This window comes from Lytechinus variegatus, chromosome 7, assembly GCF_018143015.1.
Source record: "Lytechinus variegatus isolate NC3 chromosome 7, Lvar_3.0, whole genome shotgun sequence".
In the NCBI taxonomy this organism is placed as follows: Eukaryota; Metazoa; Echinodermata; class Echinoidea; order Temnopleuroida; family Toxopneustidae; genus Lytechinus; species Lytechinus variegatus.
In genome coordinates, this window is record NC_054746.1 from 29,936,133 (window position 1) to 29,954,037 (window position 17,905).

Here is a 17,905-nt window from a genome sequence, read left to right on the forward strand (position 1 = left end):
GACACTGCGCACGAATATCTCGAAAATCTCCCGGCCGCACGAGCTGAGCTCTCCATCCACCGAGCAAGTGCAGTGCAGTGGCGTGGATGGCGCCCGGGTTGGGCCCTGGCTAGAACGGGAGAGACAAGCGCAATTTGTTTACAGCAAAGATATAAGAGCGCAAGCTTGCCCATGGCAGTGCCCAATTTGCTTTACGGACCTTCTTTGGAGCTAGCTAGCTGACCGGAGGTATATGTGCAGCTTTCAATTCTTATGCACGCGTATCCAATAGGGTAATCACAATTCTGTGATACAGTCATTTGCATTGCATTAGAGTTAATTCCCCGGATATAACACGTTGTTTGTGCATATGATAGCAAGGTTCACTGTGTAAGCATAGAGCTATTCCATGGTGTAAGTATGGAGTGGAGTGTTTAACTAGGCCAAGGCAAAAAGCTAAGAAACAGTTCTATGCTAGCAGATTAGAGGAACAGTCAGACTGCATCCGACCTTAATTAATGACCTTTTTCTTAGTCTGGAGGTTGGTTGACTGTGAGTGAGTTGATGTGAGTGATCAGTGATCTGTCAGAGTCAGACTGATGCCTGGGGCCAGGGGGACTTAAATAAAGCTACTCACTTTCATTTGTTTTCAAACGATAAAAACAATTCCAATTTTTATATTTGAACAAATTATCTTTCTACGATATGTGGCAAACATTCTAAAGATCATTAACCACTTGATTTATCATGCAAAAATATTATCTCCTGTGCCTCAATTTCTAAAATATTTTCACATTATTTAGGATAAAAAGAAATTAAACTAAGCGAATATTATGATGGGGTGACCATAATTTGCGCACATTTTAAAAATTCACATGAAGTTGAATTTCAATTAAAACTTTCCCACAGCTAGTTCACACAAAATTAATCAAAATTATCAATACCAGACGGAAGGCAAGATCCCAAAGTCAAATGTGCTTGACGGAACTATAAAGTAGGTCAAGGGTTTTGCTCGTATCGCGATCTCTAAATTCCATGGCGATCGACTAGTGCGCGCTCAGCTGAAAAGTGTCTAAAAAAAGTGAGACCTTAATTTGCGCATGGTCGTTTTGCAAAGCTTTTAGGAAAGAAATCAAGCAGACAAAGGTAAGCATGGTAAGATAATTATATCAGATGGAGGTTAAAATGCCAATTCAGTTGGTATCACATTTTACTTACTTATAAGAGTCCTCTGCTTGCAAACTGGCGATTTATCGATGCGTGTCGAGAAGATCGGATCTTCTCGGAGCGGACGTAAAAAGGTAACAAAATTTGCAGATGTTTTGCCAATATTTTCATAAATAGAGACTACCATTAAGAAAATTACTATTTAGGGTAATTTGAAGTCGCTCTTTCTGTTGGTGATATCAGTTTTTCAAGATATTAATTAGATATTGAGATATTCAACCGTGCACAAACTTAGGTAACGCGCGAAATTAGGTCACACTACCATAATAGGATGTTCAATGATACTAACTTGATTACTCTAATCTATATCCATGTGAACTAGACCAATAAACTTTAAAAGTTATGATGGTAATTCAACAAATAGTGAAATGCCCCCAACTTGGCTTCAGTTTATTGACCTTGATCATGTGATCTGAAACTCACACAGGATTTTCAGTGATATTTGATTACTCTTAATGCCCAAGTTTCATGAATCAGATCAATAAACTGTCAAAGTTATGATGGTAATTCAGATACCTCCAACTTGGCAAAAGTTCATTGACCCTAAATGACCTTTGACCTGGGTCATGTGAATTGAAACTCGGGCAGGATGTTGGGTAATGAGTAATACTTGATTAACGTTATGTCCAAGTTTCATGAACTAGGTCCATATATTTTTAAAGTTACATTTATGATGACATTTCAAAAACTTAACCTTGGGTTAAGATTTTGATGTTGATTTCCCCAACATGGTCTAAGTTCATTGACCTTAAATGACCTTTGTCATGTGACCCAAAACTCAGGTTGGATGTTCAGTAATACTTGATTAACCTTATGCCAAGTTTCATGAACTAGGTCCATATACTTTCAAGTTATGCTGTCATTTCAAAAACCTAATCTTCGGTTAAGTTTTATTGTTGATGCCGCCACCGTCAGAAAAGCGGCACTTAAATAGTCTCACTCTGCTTCGCAAAAACAAAAGACAAAAACAATTTCAGCAAAATTTTTACATATTGAATTTGTTCTAGGTATTTGTGTATTTATGGTGAAAGTTTGATGAAATTTATGAGAGTATTAATTACTAATAGTAGGATAGGGGGTCGGATGTCCGGACACTACCATTTTGGAGCCTTCTTTTTGTCCTTGGATTAGACAAAAATATGAATTCAGTAGTTGTAATCTACTTCAATTTTGTTTTCTATAACATTTCCTTGCTTTTTATACTAAATATAAAAGACAATATATAAAATACAATAATAAAAGACAATATAATTGACAATATTCATTGTCAATCTTGATGACATGATTAACAGTGAACCGATCGAACTTGCCAAATTTGTTTTTATGCCCAGTCCCTATTAAACTGCCACAAGTGAATACATGCATGTAGATCAAACCCATCATGCCAATACCACTTTGTAACATGTCAGAGCTGTATACTCAATGTGTACATGTATGTTGTGGGGAAAGTATCTACCGGTACTAATGTCTGAAATTCATGACTTGTTTTTAAATTGATAATTAAAGGTATTAAGACTATATATAATATATGCTCCTTAACACTGCAGGTATATCAGGAGTTGTGGTGGTGCCAATTACTAGGCCTGATCTCTTCTTCACAGAGTAGAGCTCGATCAGTAAACCATTGTCGTACTGACTTCCTAGTTGGATGAACAACTGCCAGCAGCCAACACCTCAATGGCGATAGAAGTGGCAGATATTGTTGAGCGATTTGCAGAGTCTTTCCAGAAATTCATGGAAAAGGTGAACACTTACCCTAAATCTGAATAGTCCCTAAAGCAAGTAATATTTAGATCTACCCAAGACCCAAATCAGATTTGTGTCTCATAAAGACAGAAATAACAGTTAAATGTCAGCAATCCCCCCCCCCCCCGAGGGTTAAATCTAATTGGTCCTCATTCTCTACTTGTCTAGATCTACTTTGATCTTCTCACTGTGAGTGTGACTAGGTTAGTGAACAAGACACAAATTTCTTTTCAGTGGGGGGGGGGGGGGTGGTGTTGTGGGATAGGGAGGCCTTTTTTTCAAAACAAACAATGATTACCCGAGCAGGCACAGGTTAAAATTGTGGAAGACTCTGAGATTGTATACTCTTGAAATAAATTGTAGGCCTGATATTAATTAATACATTTTGTTTCCATGGCATTGTACATGAATTTAAATCTAGAGAATTGTCTCTACCTTTCCCACAAAAAGAGTTTCACTGTTAATTAAGAATTTAATTCATGGATTTATGTGACCGGTGATATTCATAAATGAATTTATGATTATCTCATACAGGCACAACTCTCATCATCTATTTCCATGGTGATAGACGAGAGTGTACTTGCAGACCTTGATGTCAAGCCTTCATTGCTACAGAGTAGTGTGTCAGTGCTCATACAAGACTTACAGGTAATATAGGTTGATGAATTATCAAATTGTAGAGAAATGCAGTTTTGGTATCAAAGATGATGAAGATGAATCTTGGTGATGATGTTAATGCTGATGCTGATAATCATTATAATGATTTGATAATTTGAATAACAATTGTGATTTTCTGGTTATTATAAATAAATAAAATTATGATGGTGATAAAAGGTGATAAAAAAATCATGATGTCCTGGTAATAACAAAAGCAATAATTAAAATCATTGAGATAGTTACCTTCAACTCATCTTTTAGGATCTTCAGAAGATGTGTGCTTCCACAAACTCTGATGAAAAGTCAGATGATAACCCAGTGCCAAGTTGCAAGGAACGAGGAGAGCTTCCAAATAATGAACCAATAAATCTTGATCCAGAGGTCATCCAAATAACAGCAGACAATAAGGAGGTAAAATTGATTGATTTCATAATATCCCCCCACTGGAAAGAACAGTGTCCTACACACAGTGGAACACAGATTAGGACTTGGTACACTTACAGTGTATAACTCAATGTGTAATCACCTTCATACTCACTAGCATTTTATGAGTGTGAACCAAATTCTCACATAGTCCTCTATGTGAATGCTCCGGACACACATACTGTTAACGTGTCCACAGTGTGAAATTATCACACTGTTAAATATGAGCACTGTTAAAAGAGTGTGAAACATGTAGTCCACTTTGTGAAGATGCTGTGTGACACTGTTCTTTTCAGCAGGTCTGGCTTGCCTTTCACAAAATGAAAGAACAATATGTATATTTTTTGAAGGGGGGTGGGTGTGATCTCCCAAACTCATCATTGGAATCAATTGTGGAATTAGGCCATTTAAATGACTCTCCAATACATAAGAAAACAAAACATTCGGTCTAGTGGGGTGTCTTAAATATACATTCCCATTTGAAATGCATTTTTGAAAACTGAAGTCTCCAAGAGAAAAAAATACAGTGTCATTAGAAGAAAAATTTACTTTACAGAAACAGAATAAATATTGTAATGTATTTCAGGAAATTACTATTTGCAATAAGATCAAAATCAATTGTTGATAGTGACCAAAACTAACTAAATGATTCCAAGACAACCTTGAAAGACTGGCTTAACCTTTGGATGTATTATGCTCTGAATTGTTGAAGTCTTTGTTCGTGTTTATAGTATTGGTGATAATAAACTCTTTGGGTTTGTCATAGATATATCGGAGGATCCAAGCATTTATAGATCGCAAGCAGACGGAGAAGGATGATACAAATCGCAGGGAGTTTTGTCCTAAGATGCCCCAAACAACAGGAACCTCTTGTGCTCGGACTGATGCTGTGTTCACATCACAGACTGGTGGAAAGAGCCATATTAAAGGTACACTTTCATTAATTTCACTCATTTAATTCATAAAAAAAATCTATTATGAGCTATTTCTTTCACAGAATTAATTTCAATTTGCAGAGATAGACTGTTGGGCCTTTGTCATTACACTGTGTACAACATGCTTGTACATGGAATTTCAGAATGGACCCTAAACAAATATCATCCTTCGATCTCAGAGTACTCTAAACAGGTATTTTGTTTTCCCCACTTTTTTTTTTATTATGATTGGGTGAAATATTATTTACACCTATACAGACTGCATAATGCATACCCATTTTCCTGCTTTTGCAAAGTTGGATACCCATTTCGTTGAATGCTTGTATATTGTCCAATCACAAAAAACTAGGTGGTGTCTACCTTCAAATGGCAGTGATAATAACTTTTTACAAAAAAAAAATCATATTGTTTATCTAATATGGTTCAAACTTTCATCTACATGTATCTGCTTATCTGCCCCTCCCCCCACCTTTTTAAAGAAAGCTTGCCATTTCAAGGATTCTCCTTATGTAGCTCAAGTTCTGATTGATCATGATTTTTAGATGTAGTTTAGATGAATCTTTGTATTGTGTTCTTCTTTTTTACAGATAGAATACCAGTATGTGTATGTATGTTTTGAACCCGTATGGGAATTACAGTATTTATGATTGATAATGTAGCTCTGCCATTTTCTTTGCAGTATCTCAGGTAGTAAATAAATATGGACCTCAAACAAGACCGGCTCTGATCATGAAGCCACATGTAAGACCAGTTAAAAGAGATCGGATTGCAAGAGAGACCTCTGGTACTAATGGCCCTGCTGGCCCAGTGACAGGAGTAGAGGAAAGGCTACACAACATGGAGTCCTTTCTCAAAGTGAAAACTGGTATGTGCTATTTTAACATTAGAGTGTGTAATAAAATGAATTACTTGCAATAAAAGTCTAAGATTGGCCAACTTTGGATCAACAATTTCACACAATTTTTTGTAGATAGTTGTAGCAATATCTTTTTTATTTTACACAGCTGTATGTATATTTTAAATATTAAAATCTTCATCAATTATGCAAGATGGAAGTATAAGATACAACTGTTATAATTATCCTGAAAGTAGTAATGTTAATGATAATAATCATAATATTATGATGATAATGGTGATCACAATGACAAGGTTACTACTACTACTACCACCAGCACCACTACTACTACTACTGCTGCTGCTGTCGGTGCTACAGTTGCTAAGTGCTACTACTGGTACAGCTTCTACTGATCATCATAGCAATAATTAATTGGAAATGATATTATATTATATTGGACACATCAATCTGTTGGACTTTTATTCTTTGATATTCTTATATAAATATAGGTTCCAACTCTTCAGGGGACATTTTTCAAAGACTAAAGCATCTGGAGAAAAGATTATTACACCTAGAGAGTATCTCTCCTGAATATGCAAACTTATCAGTAAGTCCTTAAATGAGCTTCTGTTTATTGGTATGTTTAATATTAATATTTGCTTTTTAGAAACTCAATGAATTCAAGTTCACACTTCAATTAGTAGAATTCAAGGTTACACCTTACTTTACATTCATGACAAAAAATTATCAATTTGATCATTGAAACTCATTGTATAATCATTATGTGTTTCTTTTCATGTCATTGCAAAATAAATTTGGTGGCCACTTTCACTGTATAATTTGTAGTTTTTGAATGAGTTGCCAACATACTCTTCCTATAAATGTGGACTTAAGTAGATAATTTCAATGCTCTGAGAATTCCTACGTGATATTTGTGATCTTGCTTCTCTTGTCCACGTTTCATTAGAAATCTTGTGGCAGATGGTGGCAGTTCTATCTATTGTCGCCTTTTCAGGTTTTTAAAGTCACACTAGATTTAGGAGTTTGAGGCTTGAGATCCCACTTTCTGTCCATATCTGATTATCATAATGTCTGATGGTGTGTATGATACATGTTTCCCGAATGTGTGATTTGAGTTTTCACAGAAATGTCAACCAGATACACAAATCAACGTTCTAGGGTCCTGCCTTTAATGTCACCATTAGAAAGAAAATATGCACAGCTTGCTCTCTTTCATCCTATATTTTCCCCAGTTGTTTGATTTTATTATAAAAATATACATCTTTTTGCCTTCACTTGATCAAGTATCTTGCCTTTGATTGTCATTATTTTACAGGCTTCAATGGCCAAGACAGAGAGGGGAGATAGCCTTGGGAAAGAGCATGCACAAGACACAGCGGTCCATGATATTGATGTCAGGATTAAGGAACTACAGAGGTCACTCAGAATAAAGAAGGCCAGGATTGAGACCACGGATAAAACAGAGACCTGACCTTCATCGAAGCAACCATTGTCCTAGAACTAAACCAGAGTCATCTCAATGTATGGACTGGTCATGGATCAATGCTGTCGATCCCCAGTGCTGTTTTGGCTTGACCGGTTCATCAATGGTATTATAGCCTACAGTACAGTGCACCAATGTTCAATGGGGGTGGAATCTTCAAGCTAAGAGGTAGTACAAAAAATATTAAGGAAAAAATGTAGACAAACAGAATGCATTCTAGCACTAAGACAGGAACATGGCCTGAGTGAATTGAGATGTGCTACTTTTCCAAGACTTGACTATCCAAGAGAGTTTTAGCATGAACGAAAGAGAAATCTAGCTTTCCCAGAGTTAGGAAGTACATAATTTCATGGAATGGTCCTAACAAGTACCATCTTTAAGAATTGAGGATTGTCACTATAAAAAAGGAAGCGTTGTTGTGTAGCGGTTCTGACTCTCACCTTGTAATCAGAGGGTCATGTGTTCGAATCCCACCATAGCCTAACGTCCTTTGGCAAGGCGTCAATCCACAATTTGCCACTCTCAACCCAGGTGTTTAATGGGTACCTGGTAGGATGCAAAAGCCTATGTAGTATGCCTTGCAATCGAGTCTTGGAACTCTTGTTGGAATGCTCCCCAGGGAGTAGAGAAGGTGCATATATTGTATGCGGGCATGCAAGGCTCCGATGACCAGGGTAATAATATATCTGTAAAGCACTTAGAGACGTCGTTCCAATGTATTAAGTGCTATATAAATGTGGAATATTATTATTAACATGGATAATATACTGTCAAGTATGCCATGGAAACTGAATTTAATATCTTAAAATCAAGTTCATGTCATTAAAGATAAAGTAAGCAAAATAAAATCATTGCAAGGGCAGGCACTTGAAGCATACCAGTTTTACTTGAATTCAAGCATTAATTGGTTGCAAATACTATTGCTACTGAATTTTCATATTTTGTGAAGCCAGCATCCAGGAAACCCTGTTCAATAAAGTTAAAACCTTTGCTGCAAAACAGTTTATTGCTGCATGTTTTGTTTTAGGTTGAATTGCTAGAAATTGTGTTTATGAAAGCTCAGACTGAAATTTCAGTTATGTGTAGTGTTTTACTGATATTTTCTGAATGTATATGGGCTGCATGATATGACATTAATCTAAAAATATTTACATGTGGGGGCCATTTCATGATAGCTGTCAACATTGACAAATCGTCATTACCTAACAGTTTGCCATGGTTACAGTTAGACACATACTTCTCAGCCATTCAATATTAAGGGAAATTCATATGACCAGCGTTGATGAAATACCTCCCGTGAACTTCAATTGGGTCAATAATACTTAATCATCTGTCATGCTGTTTAAAAAAATTTAGGTTTTATTTGTTTCAGACAAGAAACCTGCCTTAATATGCTATGGATCATTAGGTAAGACACATTTTATATATGTTTACCTTTATAGCTGTAGAAATAATCATATGACAAAATTATTCAATAGGGGAAAATATGTCACAATAATTTGTAGCTTGGGATAATCAAAGATCCCATGAAGCCCTGACATAAATAACACAAGCATTGAATGGCTGATGTATTCATCATTACTGCAAATGAATTCATTCAGTTTGATGATGGTGGTGCAGGATGCTGTAGATCTCTAAGAGATAAAGGGAACCAACAAGAGGTACAGCTGGCCTTCGCTCTTGGGGCCATGGTTATAAAACATTGAAGACTGCTATTTTGGTCTGAATATTATTAGGTTGATAAGTATGGAGCAGGATATAATGCTTTGGGAAGTACAAGGAAGACAAAGAGAGAGATGATTTGAAGGAGCTACCAAAGAAAATAGCAAATCCTCGAGAGAAATATGCATGCTAGCTTAGGATAAAGCAGCATGGAAAAAAATCCATGTCCATGAGATAACCAGGAGTTGGGAACAACTCTGTGACGTGTAATATTGATAATGCATGGTCCCTAGGAAATTTCTTATCTTGGAGGAGAGTTATTTATAGATAAAACGATGTTGACTGATTGGGAAATCATTGTGAAGGTTTGTATTTGTGTGATCAAATAATGCACATATACTAAATACTTGAAAGTCAGAATTTGTACTTGTTTGTAATTATGTTGCCGATAAATGTGTTATAAGGTATCTATACAAAAGTCTGCACCATGTTTATCCGAGGCTTTTAACAGGCATCCTGCCAGTGCCATTCTTTTGTTTTCTAATCTATCTGTTTCTGCATAGACGAACAGTAGAAGATTGGGTTGATGTTTCATAAAGCCGTTTGTAAGTTACACATGACTACACATGTGACTGCTGACTTAATCTTGGGCACTAAATCAGATTTTCAATCATTTCAATTCCAATCAAATGGTCAAAATTTGATCTTGGTAAAATGAAATTCTCAAAGATAATAAGCATCTGAATGAAAAATGAATTTAAAAGTTCGTTTGGGGTTATAGGAATTGCAAATATAGTCATAGAACAGAAAATTTGGGCATTTCATTCAGCACAAGAAAATGTAATAAGTGAAATAATAAGTAAAACATTAAACACCAGGAAACCAACATGAATTTCCACATGCAGTAAGTGTGAATGTGATTTCTGTCAAGTACTTAAATGGGTATTCCAGGTTTGAAATAAAGAAATAGAAGTAAATAGCATAAAATTTAAAGAGCAAAAGGTTCATAATTTCATTAAAATATAATGAAGTTATTGAATTTCTAAGTTTCTTGCTATTTATTTTGTCATGAATATGAATTAAATTGGCTGATATGTCAAGGGCTCCGCAACGCAAAGGTTTGCGATGAATAGCAAATATGAAAGAATACTTCTGATTGGTTCCTAGTCAGTATTTTGCGACAAATGCGCGTGTAACATTGATCTTGATTGGTCAATTCATTTAGCAATTGATCACTAATCTTTGTGTTACGGAGCCCTGGTTCAACAATGATCATCTTATAAGTTAGATCAGTAGTCAATTACATCTTTCTTTCACTACTCTCAACCTTCTGACATTCCTCCTCCCTACTATTTTCTTTACTCTTACTTTCACCACTCCATCTTTCTTCTCTCAATACTGTTCATTCGCTTCTATCAACATTAACATTACATTAACATTCTGTTTCTCCAACATGATTTTGTTGCTTGATTAAATAATCATCAGTATATTAATGGCTAAAAAAATGTTTGCAGTAATGGCAGTCTGGCAAAGATTGGTTGGTATTTTTATTTAAACAAATTGAGTCTGCAGATTTATAAGGGTGGTCAGGTAACTGCAACAGGGTTGGCTGATTTATATCGCGTATTCGCGTTGATTTAAATCGCGATTTATATCACTATGATCTTAAAAAAAACAAATTGCCAAACCTGAACTGCAAACAGATTTTTTTGTAAGCCTAATGTCATCTGTATGAACTGAGCCTGAATTTACATCAATACTTGTAATATATTGTGGTGATTGGTTGGTTCTTCCATGGAACAGATCTGTGTCCTAGATCTTCATGGACATTCATTGTGCTATTATTATCACTATTGGTGCCATGTCGTATTGTGCATTAAAAACAAAATCATATCACAATGCTATTCAGTAAGAATTTTGGCACAAATTTAGCCAACAAGTGGAATGGGAAGAGTAAAAGCCAAGCAAAAAAGTGAAAGATTTGAAAGTATTGAATTGAATATTGACCCAGTAGTTTTTCTCCCATTCACATAAACACCATCTCTTCCAATCTTCACCATCTCATAAACATCTTTGACAGCCAGCAGCATCCCCTCCCACACAATATTACAAACAAGATTTATGGTTCTAATTTATGATTCATATATTTAATGCAAGATTTGCACATACAACTTCCACAGCAATGAAGAAATGTTATTTTTACAATACATTTTCTAATTACAAAAATGGCTTAATTTACTAAAGTTATGATGGGTCAGGAAAACAGTTCAACATCGAGGAAAAAAGGTACTAGCAGAAATGTTTCCATAATGTATCCAAGCATCTGGAGTTCTTGATGATATCGCAGTGGGCAGATGATGCAACGCCATTCTGATATTGTTGCAAAAAGGAACTTTTCCGGTGGTGTGTCAAAGTAGAATACAGCTCGATTCATGTTTGGTATTTGTAGATTGAAGGAGAGTTGTTATCCTGACCAATCATTGTTTAATGATGACCTGTAGAGAGGGAGAAAAGGACAGAGAGCAGAGATGACATCATTACAGTCAGTCATATTGTTCTCTCTTTGTTTGGTGGACTGTTCAATTTCCTTAAAGGACAAGTCCACCCCAGAAGAAAGTTGATTTGAATAAATAGAGAAAAATCAAACGAGCACAACGCTGAAAATTCATCAAAATTGGATGTAAAATAAGAAAGTTGTGACTTTCTAAAGTTTCGCTTATTTTTCACAAAATAGTTGTAAACACAACTCAGTGTTATGCAAATGAGAGAGAAAGAGAGTTGATGATGTCACTGTTTCTTTTTTTGATTGTTTGATTTATACAATATTCCAATTTTTACAGATTTGACTATAGGGACACTCTTGATTGAACAACAATATGTTTAAATAATGATAATTATTATCAATTTTCAGGGAGAATAAAACTTTGTTTAACATGACAACGGGAAGAAAATTTAAATATTTTATATAATAAAAATACAAAAGAAATAGTGAGTGGATGATGTCATTGATCCCCTCATTTGCATACCGATCTTGATGTGCATATAACTATTTTGTGAAATTAAGCGAAACTTTAGAATGTCATAACTTTCTTATTTCACATTGGATTTTGATGAAATTTTCAGTGTTATGCTTGTTTGATTTTTCTATTTTTAATCAAATATCATTTTTGTTGGGGGGACTTGCCCTTTAATGGCAACTTTCCACTTAGTATTAGAGGGAATATTCAGAGAGGGTATTCATTCTTGAAATGATTTCAGGATTTCTCCCAGTTCCAAGACAGTTCTAGGATAGCTCTACTCCTCTCTCCCTACTTCTTTGAATCACAACCACATTTAATGTTACCAAGTGCAAAAATAAGGAGATCTAAATTCATTTGAATGTGTCAACATGAATGGAGAATCATTGAAAATGGCACAAAGAGAACTAAAAATCTGAAAGGGTAATTACCTGATCCACCACCTGCCGCTGCTGCTGCTTTCTTTGCTCTGTCTGCAGAATTAAATGAACAGAAACACTATATTTATAATATCTATTCAACTACAGACCTATGTAGGCCTTAAAATACTCTACTTCTCTTAATGCATGTAATTACCCTGGCTATACATGTAGCTGGGATACCATTGTAGGCACTAAAGCATTCAAGGAATAAATCTTACCAGGTGGGCGCATAAAGCTGTTAATAACTTATAGGCCATTTTATAAATGACTGGTGAGCGAAATTATGTACACCAAAGTTTTCATTGGAGTGGATTTAGCTCCTAAGAAAGGGTTACCAGTCGTTCATATAGTCGCTCATAACTTACAGCTTTTTGAAATGCCCACTAGGTACCCATTTACATGTACTTCACCCGGGTCAAGTCACAAGTGCAGCACATTGTGAAAGAATTTCTTGAAATTATTGCATGGGGTAGGATTTGTACCAATATCCCTCTAATTTTGGAACAAGATTTTATTCACACAAACACTGTAGTTTCATTTGTTGGATTACTGTATATTCAGGAATCCGCCAGCGCTCCATTGCAACAAAAAAAAGAAAGAAAAAAGCAAGATGCTAAGGTGATTACTAACTCATATTGGGATATTGCATTGCTGGCTCCAAATTCCAATACACCTTTTTTTTCTTCACATTTTACATTTGCATTTCTTTATTTTTTTTATTCTTGGGTTAACACTTAATTTTCATTTCATCAAAAGCTGATATGAGGTATGTCTACATGAAACAACATAACTTTTACTTACATCCTGCTAGTGAAGCCTTAGCCATAACATAACCGGTAATCAACATACAAGGTACCATGAATGGTCCCCAATGTCTAATCTGAGGTCCCAAGACCTTCATGGGCTGAGCTGGCCAAGCACTGTTAGGCATTGTGATTGATTCTGTAATAAAAATAGAGGGAAACCACGAAATCAAAATCAGAAACTACCGTATTCATTCACTTTCAAAATCACCTGTTGGCTATGATCGGGGTAGGAAGCAGGGGAGGGGTGTTTCATGAAAGAGTCAGCACTGACTGAATTATCAGTGCTGATAATTTCAGAGAAATCCTTTGTTTTGATTGACCATCTGTCATGGAGGGAATGATCAGAGGGAGAAGGTTGAAATGCTCGAGTACTCACAATTTAGTTCAAGCCCTGGGATTGCCATTGAAGCCACTGAGTTGTACCCCTCATCAGTGGAAAATATTGATCTACTGGTCTTTTTTTTCAAATAGAAATCAACTTTCAAAATGTCTGAAGAAGTGGTGATCTAGGTCTCAACAATAAAACTAAAAACTAAAGCTACATATTCACAGATTTTGTGGCCTAGTATAAACTCCATTAGGCACTTTTATGTGAAATTGATTCATTAATTATGGCACTGTATCCCAATCCTCCATTGTAAAGGGGATTCCTTCTGGACATAAAGTTGCTTTAATGGAAAGTGGAGGGGAAATAAGGTAAAATCCCATCAAAGAATAAGGAAAAAAATATTCTTGAGAAAACAAACAAGTGGAATGCCTCTGGCCGTCTCACCTGCATCACGCGGTTCAATATAGCAGCAGTGCTGACTTTGAATACTACTCTAACTCGCACAAGATGTTCAGCGATACATGGTTACTCTTGTGTCCACTTTTTATGAACTAGACCAATAAACTTACAGAGATATGATGGTTATTCAACAAAAAACCCCAACATGGCCAAAGTTCATTGACCTTACATGACCTGTGACCTTGATCATGTGACCTGAAACTCGCACAGGATGTTCAGTGATACTTGATTACTCTTATGTACAAGTTTCATGAATCAGATCCATAAACTTTCAAAGTTATGATGGTAATTCAACAGATACACCCAGTTCGGCCAAAGTTCATTGACCTTTGACCTTGGTCATGTGACCTGAAACGTGCACAGGATGTTCAGAGATACTTGATTACTATAATGTCCAAGTTTAATGAACTAGACCAATAAACTTTCAAAGTTATGATGGTAATTCAACAGATACCCCCAATTCGGCCAAAGTTCATTGACCCTAAATGACCTTTGACCTTAATCATGAGACCTGAAACTTGCACAAAATGTTCAGTGATGCTTGATTACTATTATGTCCAAGTTTCATGAATCAGATCCATAAACTTTCAAAGTTATGATGGGAATTCAACAGATATCTGCAATTCGGCCAAAGTTCATTGACCCTAAATGACCTTTGACCTTGGTCATGTGACGTGAAACTCGTGCAGGATGTTCAGCGATACTTGATTAACCTTATGTCCAAGTTTAATGAACTAGGTCCATATATTTTCTAAGTTATGATGACATTTCAAAAACTTAACCTCAGGTTAAGATTTCGATGTTGATCCCTCCAACATGGTCTAAGTTCATTGACCCTAAATGACCTTTGACCTTGGTCATGTGACATGAAACTCTAATAGGATGTTCAGTAATACTTGATTAACCTTATGGCCAAGTTTTATTAACTAGGTCCATATACTTTCTAAGTTATGACATCATTTCAAAAACTTAACCTCAGGTTAAGATTTGATGTTGACGCCGCCGCCGCCGTCGGAAAAGCGGCGCCTATAGTCTCACTCTGCTTCGCAGGTGAGACAAAAATGGAAAATGTATTTTGGGCCTTTTTTTTCAATCCCTTTGGATGGCTTCTGCAAACTAATGTGGTGTGGTACCTTTAATCTGCTCAGTGACCCTTACATCTGATTACATAAACAAATATTCATTAAAAATTCAGTTAAAAATTATGAAATACTATTGAACTCCAGACGCATCATGTAAAGGCCTTAAAATACAGCCATTTCGTTTAATAAAATACCTGAATTGCGTGTGAAATAATATTTTTTCCCAATCTTTAAATGACCAACCATGGCTTTTCGTAAGCATATTGCCAAAATTTTGAAATGTTTAATACACTTATATTGAAAGAATATAAGGAATAATATCTTTAATGATTTTTACAAATTCAAATTACAAAAATTCATGTTTTATCTTACATTCAATTTTGGATGTGAAGACATGTAGCCCCCCCCCCCCTCCACATTAGGTAGGGAGTCTAGATCAAAATCATTTTCTAACATATGGTAAAAACTATAAAAGCACATGTATGCTACAAATGTATCGGCACAGCAACTCACTATAAATCTCGGCAAAACTGAGCTCCAATTGGTTGCTAAGCTGGGCAAAGAATAAGCTAACCTCTAAAACTTTAAAATCATGATAAGTGAGCAATCAATTGCATTAACGACCTGCCTTTTAGTTTTATTGAAATTTTCTGGGGTGGACTTTACCTTCAATTTGAAGGTAAAGTCCACCCCAGAAAATTTTGATTTGAATCGATAGAGAAAAATCAAACGAACATAACACTTCAAATTTCATCAAAATCGGATCTAAAACAAGAAAGTTATGACATTTTAAAGTTTCGCTTACAATTCACAAAACGGTTAAATTCACAACTCAGCAATATGCAAATGAGAGAGTCGATGATGTCCATCACTCACTATTTCTTTTGTTTTTTGTTTGAATTAGGCCTATACAATATTTCAATTTTTACAGATTTGACAATAAGGACCAACTTAACTTAATCATAAATCATTAAAATAATGGTAATTCTACATGTTCAGGGAGAAATAAAACTTTGTTTCACTTGAGGAGAAAATAGAATATTTCATATTTCATTTAATAAACTACAAAAGAAATAGTGAGTGGGTGACGTCATCAGTCTGCCAATTTGCAGACCGACCAACTTGCGTATAAATGTTTTGTACAATTAAGCGAAACTTTGAAATTTCATAACTTTCTTATTTTACATCTGATATTGATGAAATTTTCAGTGTCTTACTTGTTGGATTATTCTCCTTTTTTTTCAATTCAAATTTTTGTTGGGGTGGACTTCTCCTTTAATTACCCAACGTATGTTGTAAGCATTTATATTTCTGCATCAGTAAATAATTCAAATATTTGAAATAGGTTTTAAATTTTGCAACACCCAAAATAAAAAAGGCGACAATGGTCAAATATAAATAGCCTACATCTAATCGCCACTCAAAATCAGCAGAAGCAGAAGAAGGTAATAAAAAGGGCCAAAACACACTTCCCAAGGCCAAGACAAGTCTTTATTTTCTCAGAAAATATGATTAAAAAAAATAACAGTTCAGTGCTGCCTTGGTTTTTGTGAAATTTTTCCACAGAAAAAACATGTTCCTACCAGTGACCAAAATATTTCACACACAAAGAGTGCGGTAAGAAAATGAACATAAAAAAATGTCATCTGTTCCGAACTTAAATGCGGTCCTGCACTCATTTTTCACGAAAACGTGTCTATTAAATAGCGAAGGGGGTGTATAATAATCGCACGCAACTGAAATTATAATTGTCTTCGGTATGCACTCTATGCATGGCAAGTCACACCGTACAGCTAACCAAGTCGTCACGCACACTCGTCAAGTAGAGAGCGGAAAGGGCAGCATTTCACAAACATATTCTCTATATATGGCCATCACAAATATAATTTCTGAATCTACAATGTTCAAACACATATAACGAAAATTAGATCATACATTTCATCATTTCAAACTAGAGTAAATGAGAAAATAAATCATACTTACATGTACGTGTGTCGGTCGAACTTGGCGAATCTGCAGTTGCAAAGTTAGATATTTTCAAGCCGTCAATAATATTTTACGGTTTAGAACTTTGCACCGGTTTACTGGTTCAACTCGTTCATCGCGCTCGCATCAATCGTGTATAGATACCTATCTTGTTCACGGGCTTGTTCATGATTACAAAAAAGTGGTTAGAATTCCATTTTGGGGTCCGAACGTAAAAAAACTCAGCTCGAAAAATTGTTGAAATGTGTATTTTCTTATGGCCAACTGTAACTGCAACCAGGCGCGGATCCCCCCCTTTGAGAAGCAAAATTAAAATTTGTAATGTAAAAATACCATTGAAACCGAGGTGTGCCCCCTCTTTTAAAAATGAAGACCTGTTTTCTTTCTTTTTTTTTGCTTGTCAATTTTATCGGGTACAAAATATCCTTAATTTGTGGTTGAAAACTTTCTTTTTCTTCAGTCTTTTTTGCTTCTCATTTTTGTTCCGGATCGGAATATCCTAAAACCTTTTTTTTTTGGCTTGTCAAAAAATTTCCTCTGAAAAAATTGCCCCATCCCCTTTTTGGAAAATCCTGGATCCACCCCTGACTGCAACAGTCCTTAAAGGGCAAGTCAAAATAATCAAACGAAACATAACGCTGAAAATTTCATCGAAATCGGATGTAATAGTTTTGACATTTTCAATTTTCACTTATTTTTCACAAAACAGCTATTTATGCACAACTCGGTGATATGCAATGAGAGAGTTTTGTTTTGTAGTGATCTATATTATTCATTCAAAATAAATTTCGTACATACATAATCAAGAAAATATAGAACAAGATAATAATTGCAGTA

The 17,905-nt window shown here is 35.4% G+C and overlaps 1 protein-coding gene and 1 long non-coding RNA gene across 6 annotated transcripts; one reads left to right on the plus strand and one right to left on the minus strand.

Annotated features, from left to right (window-relative positions):
• The first annotated feature begins 46 nt into the window (after positions 1–46).
• Positions 47–7,700, plus strand: LOC121418954 (MAP3K12-binding inhibitory protein 1-like). Of its 5 annotated transcripts, none has more exons than XM_041613189.1 (8): positions 47–228; positions 2,754–2,949; positions 3,487–3,600; positions 3,871–4,020; positions 4,799–4,961; positions 5,647–5,832; positions 6,312–6,409; positions 7,139–7,700. In XM_041613189.1, the coding sequence occupies exons 2-8, from the start codon at positions 2,884–2,886 to the stop codon at positions 7,292–7,294; spliced, it is 933 nt and encodes a 310-aa protein (XP_041469123.1). In that variant the 5' UTR covers positions 47–228; positions 2,754–2,883; the 3' UTR covers positions 7,295–7,700. The 5 variants fall into 5 exon arrangements, with proteins under 5 accessions (XP_041469123.1, XP_041469125.1, XP_041469124.1 ...); XM_041613191.1 differs by having other exon boundaries at positions 49–272; XM_041613190.1 differs by lacking the exon at positions 47–228 and adding an exon at positions 229–369.
• A 3,399-nt stretch (positions 7,701–11,099) lies between these two features.
• On the minus strand, positions 11,100–17,176 carry LOC121418955. The gene is made up of 4 exons (XR_005970533.1): positions 17,066–17,176; positions 13,209–13,349; positions 12,417–12,458; positions 11,100–11,463 (listed from the first exon to the last, which is right to left on the minus strand). It is a non-coding gene; the product is annotated as an uncharacterized LOC121418955 (long non-coding RNA).
• Between the last annotated feature and the right edge of the window lie 729 nt (positions 17,177–17,905).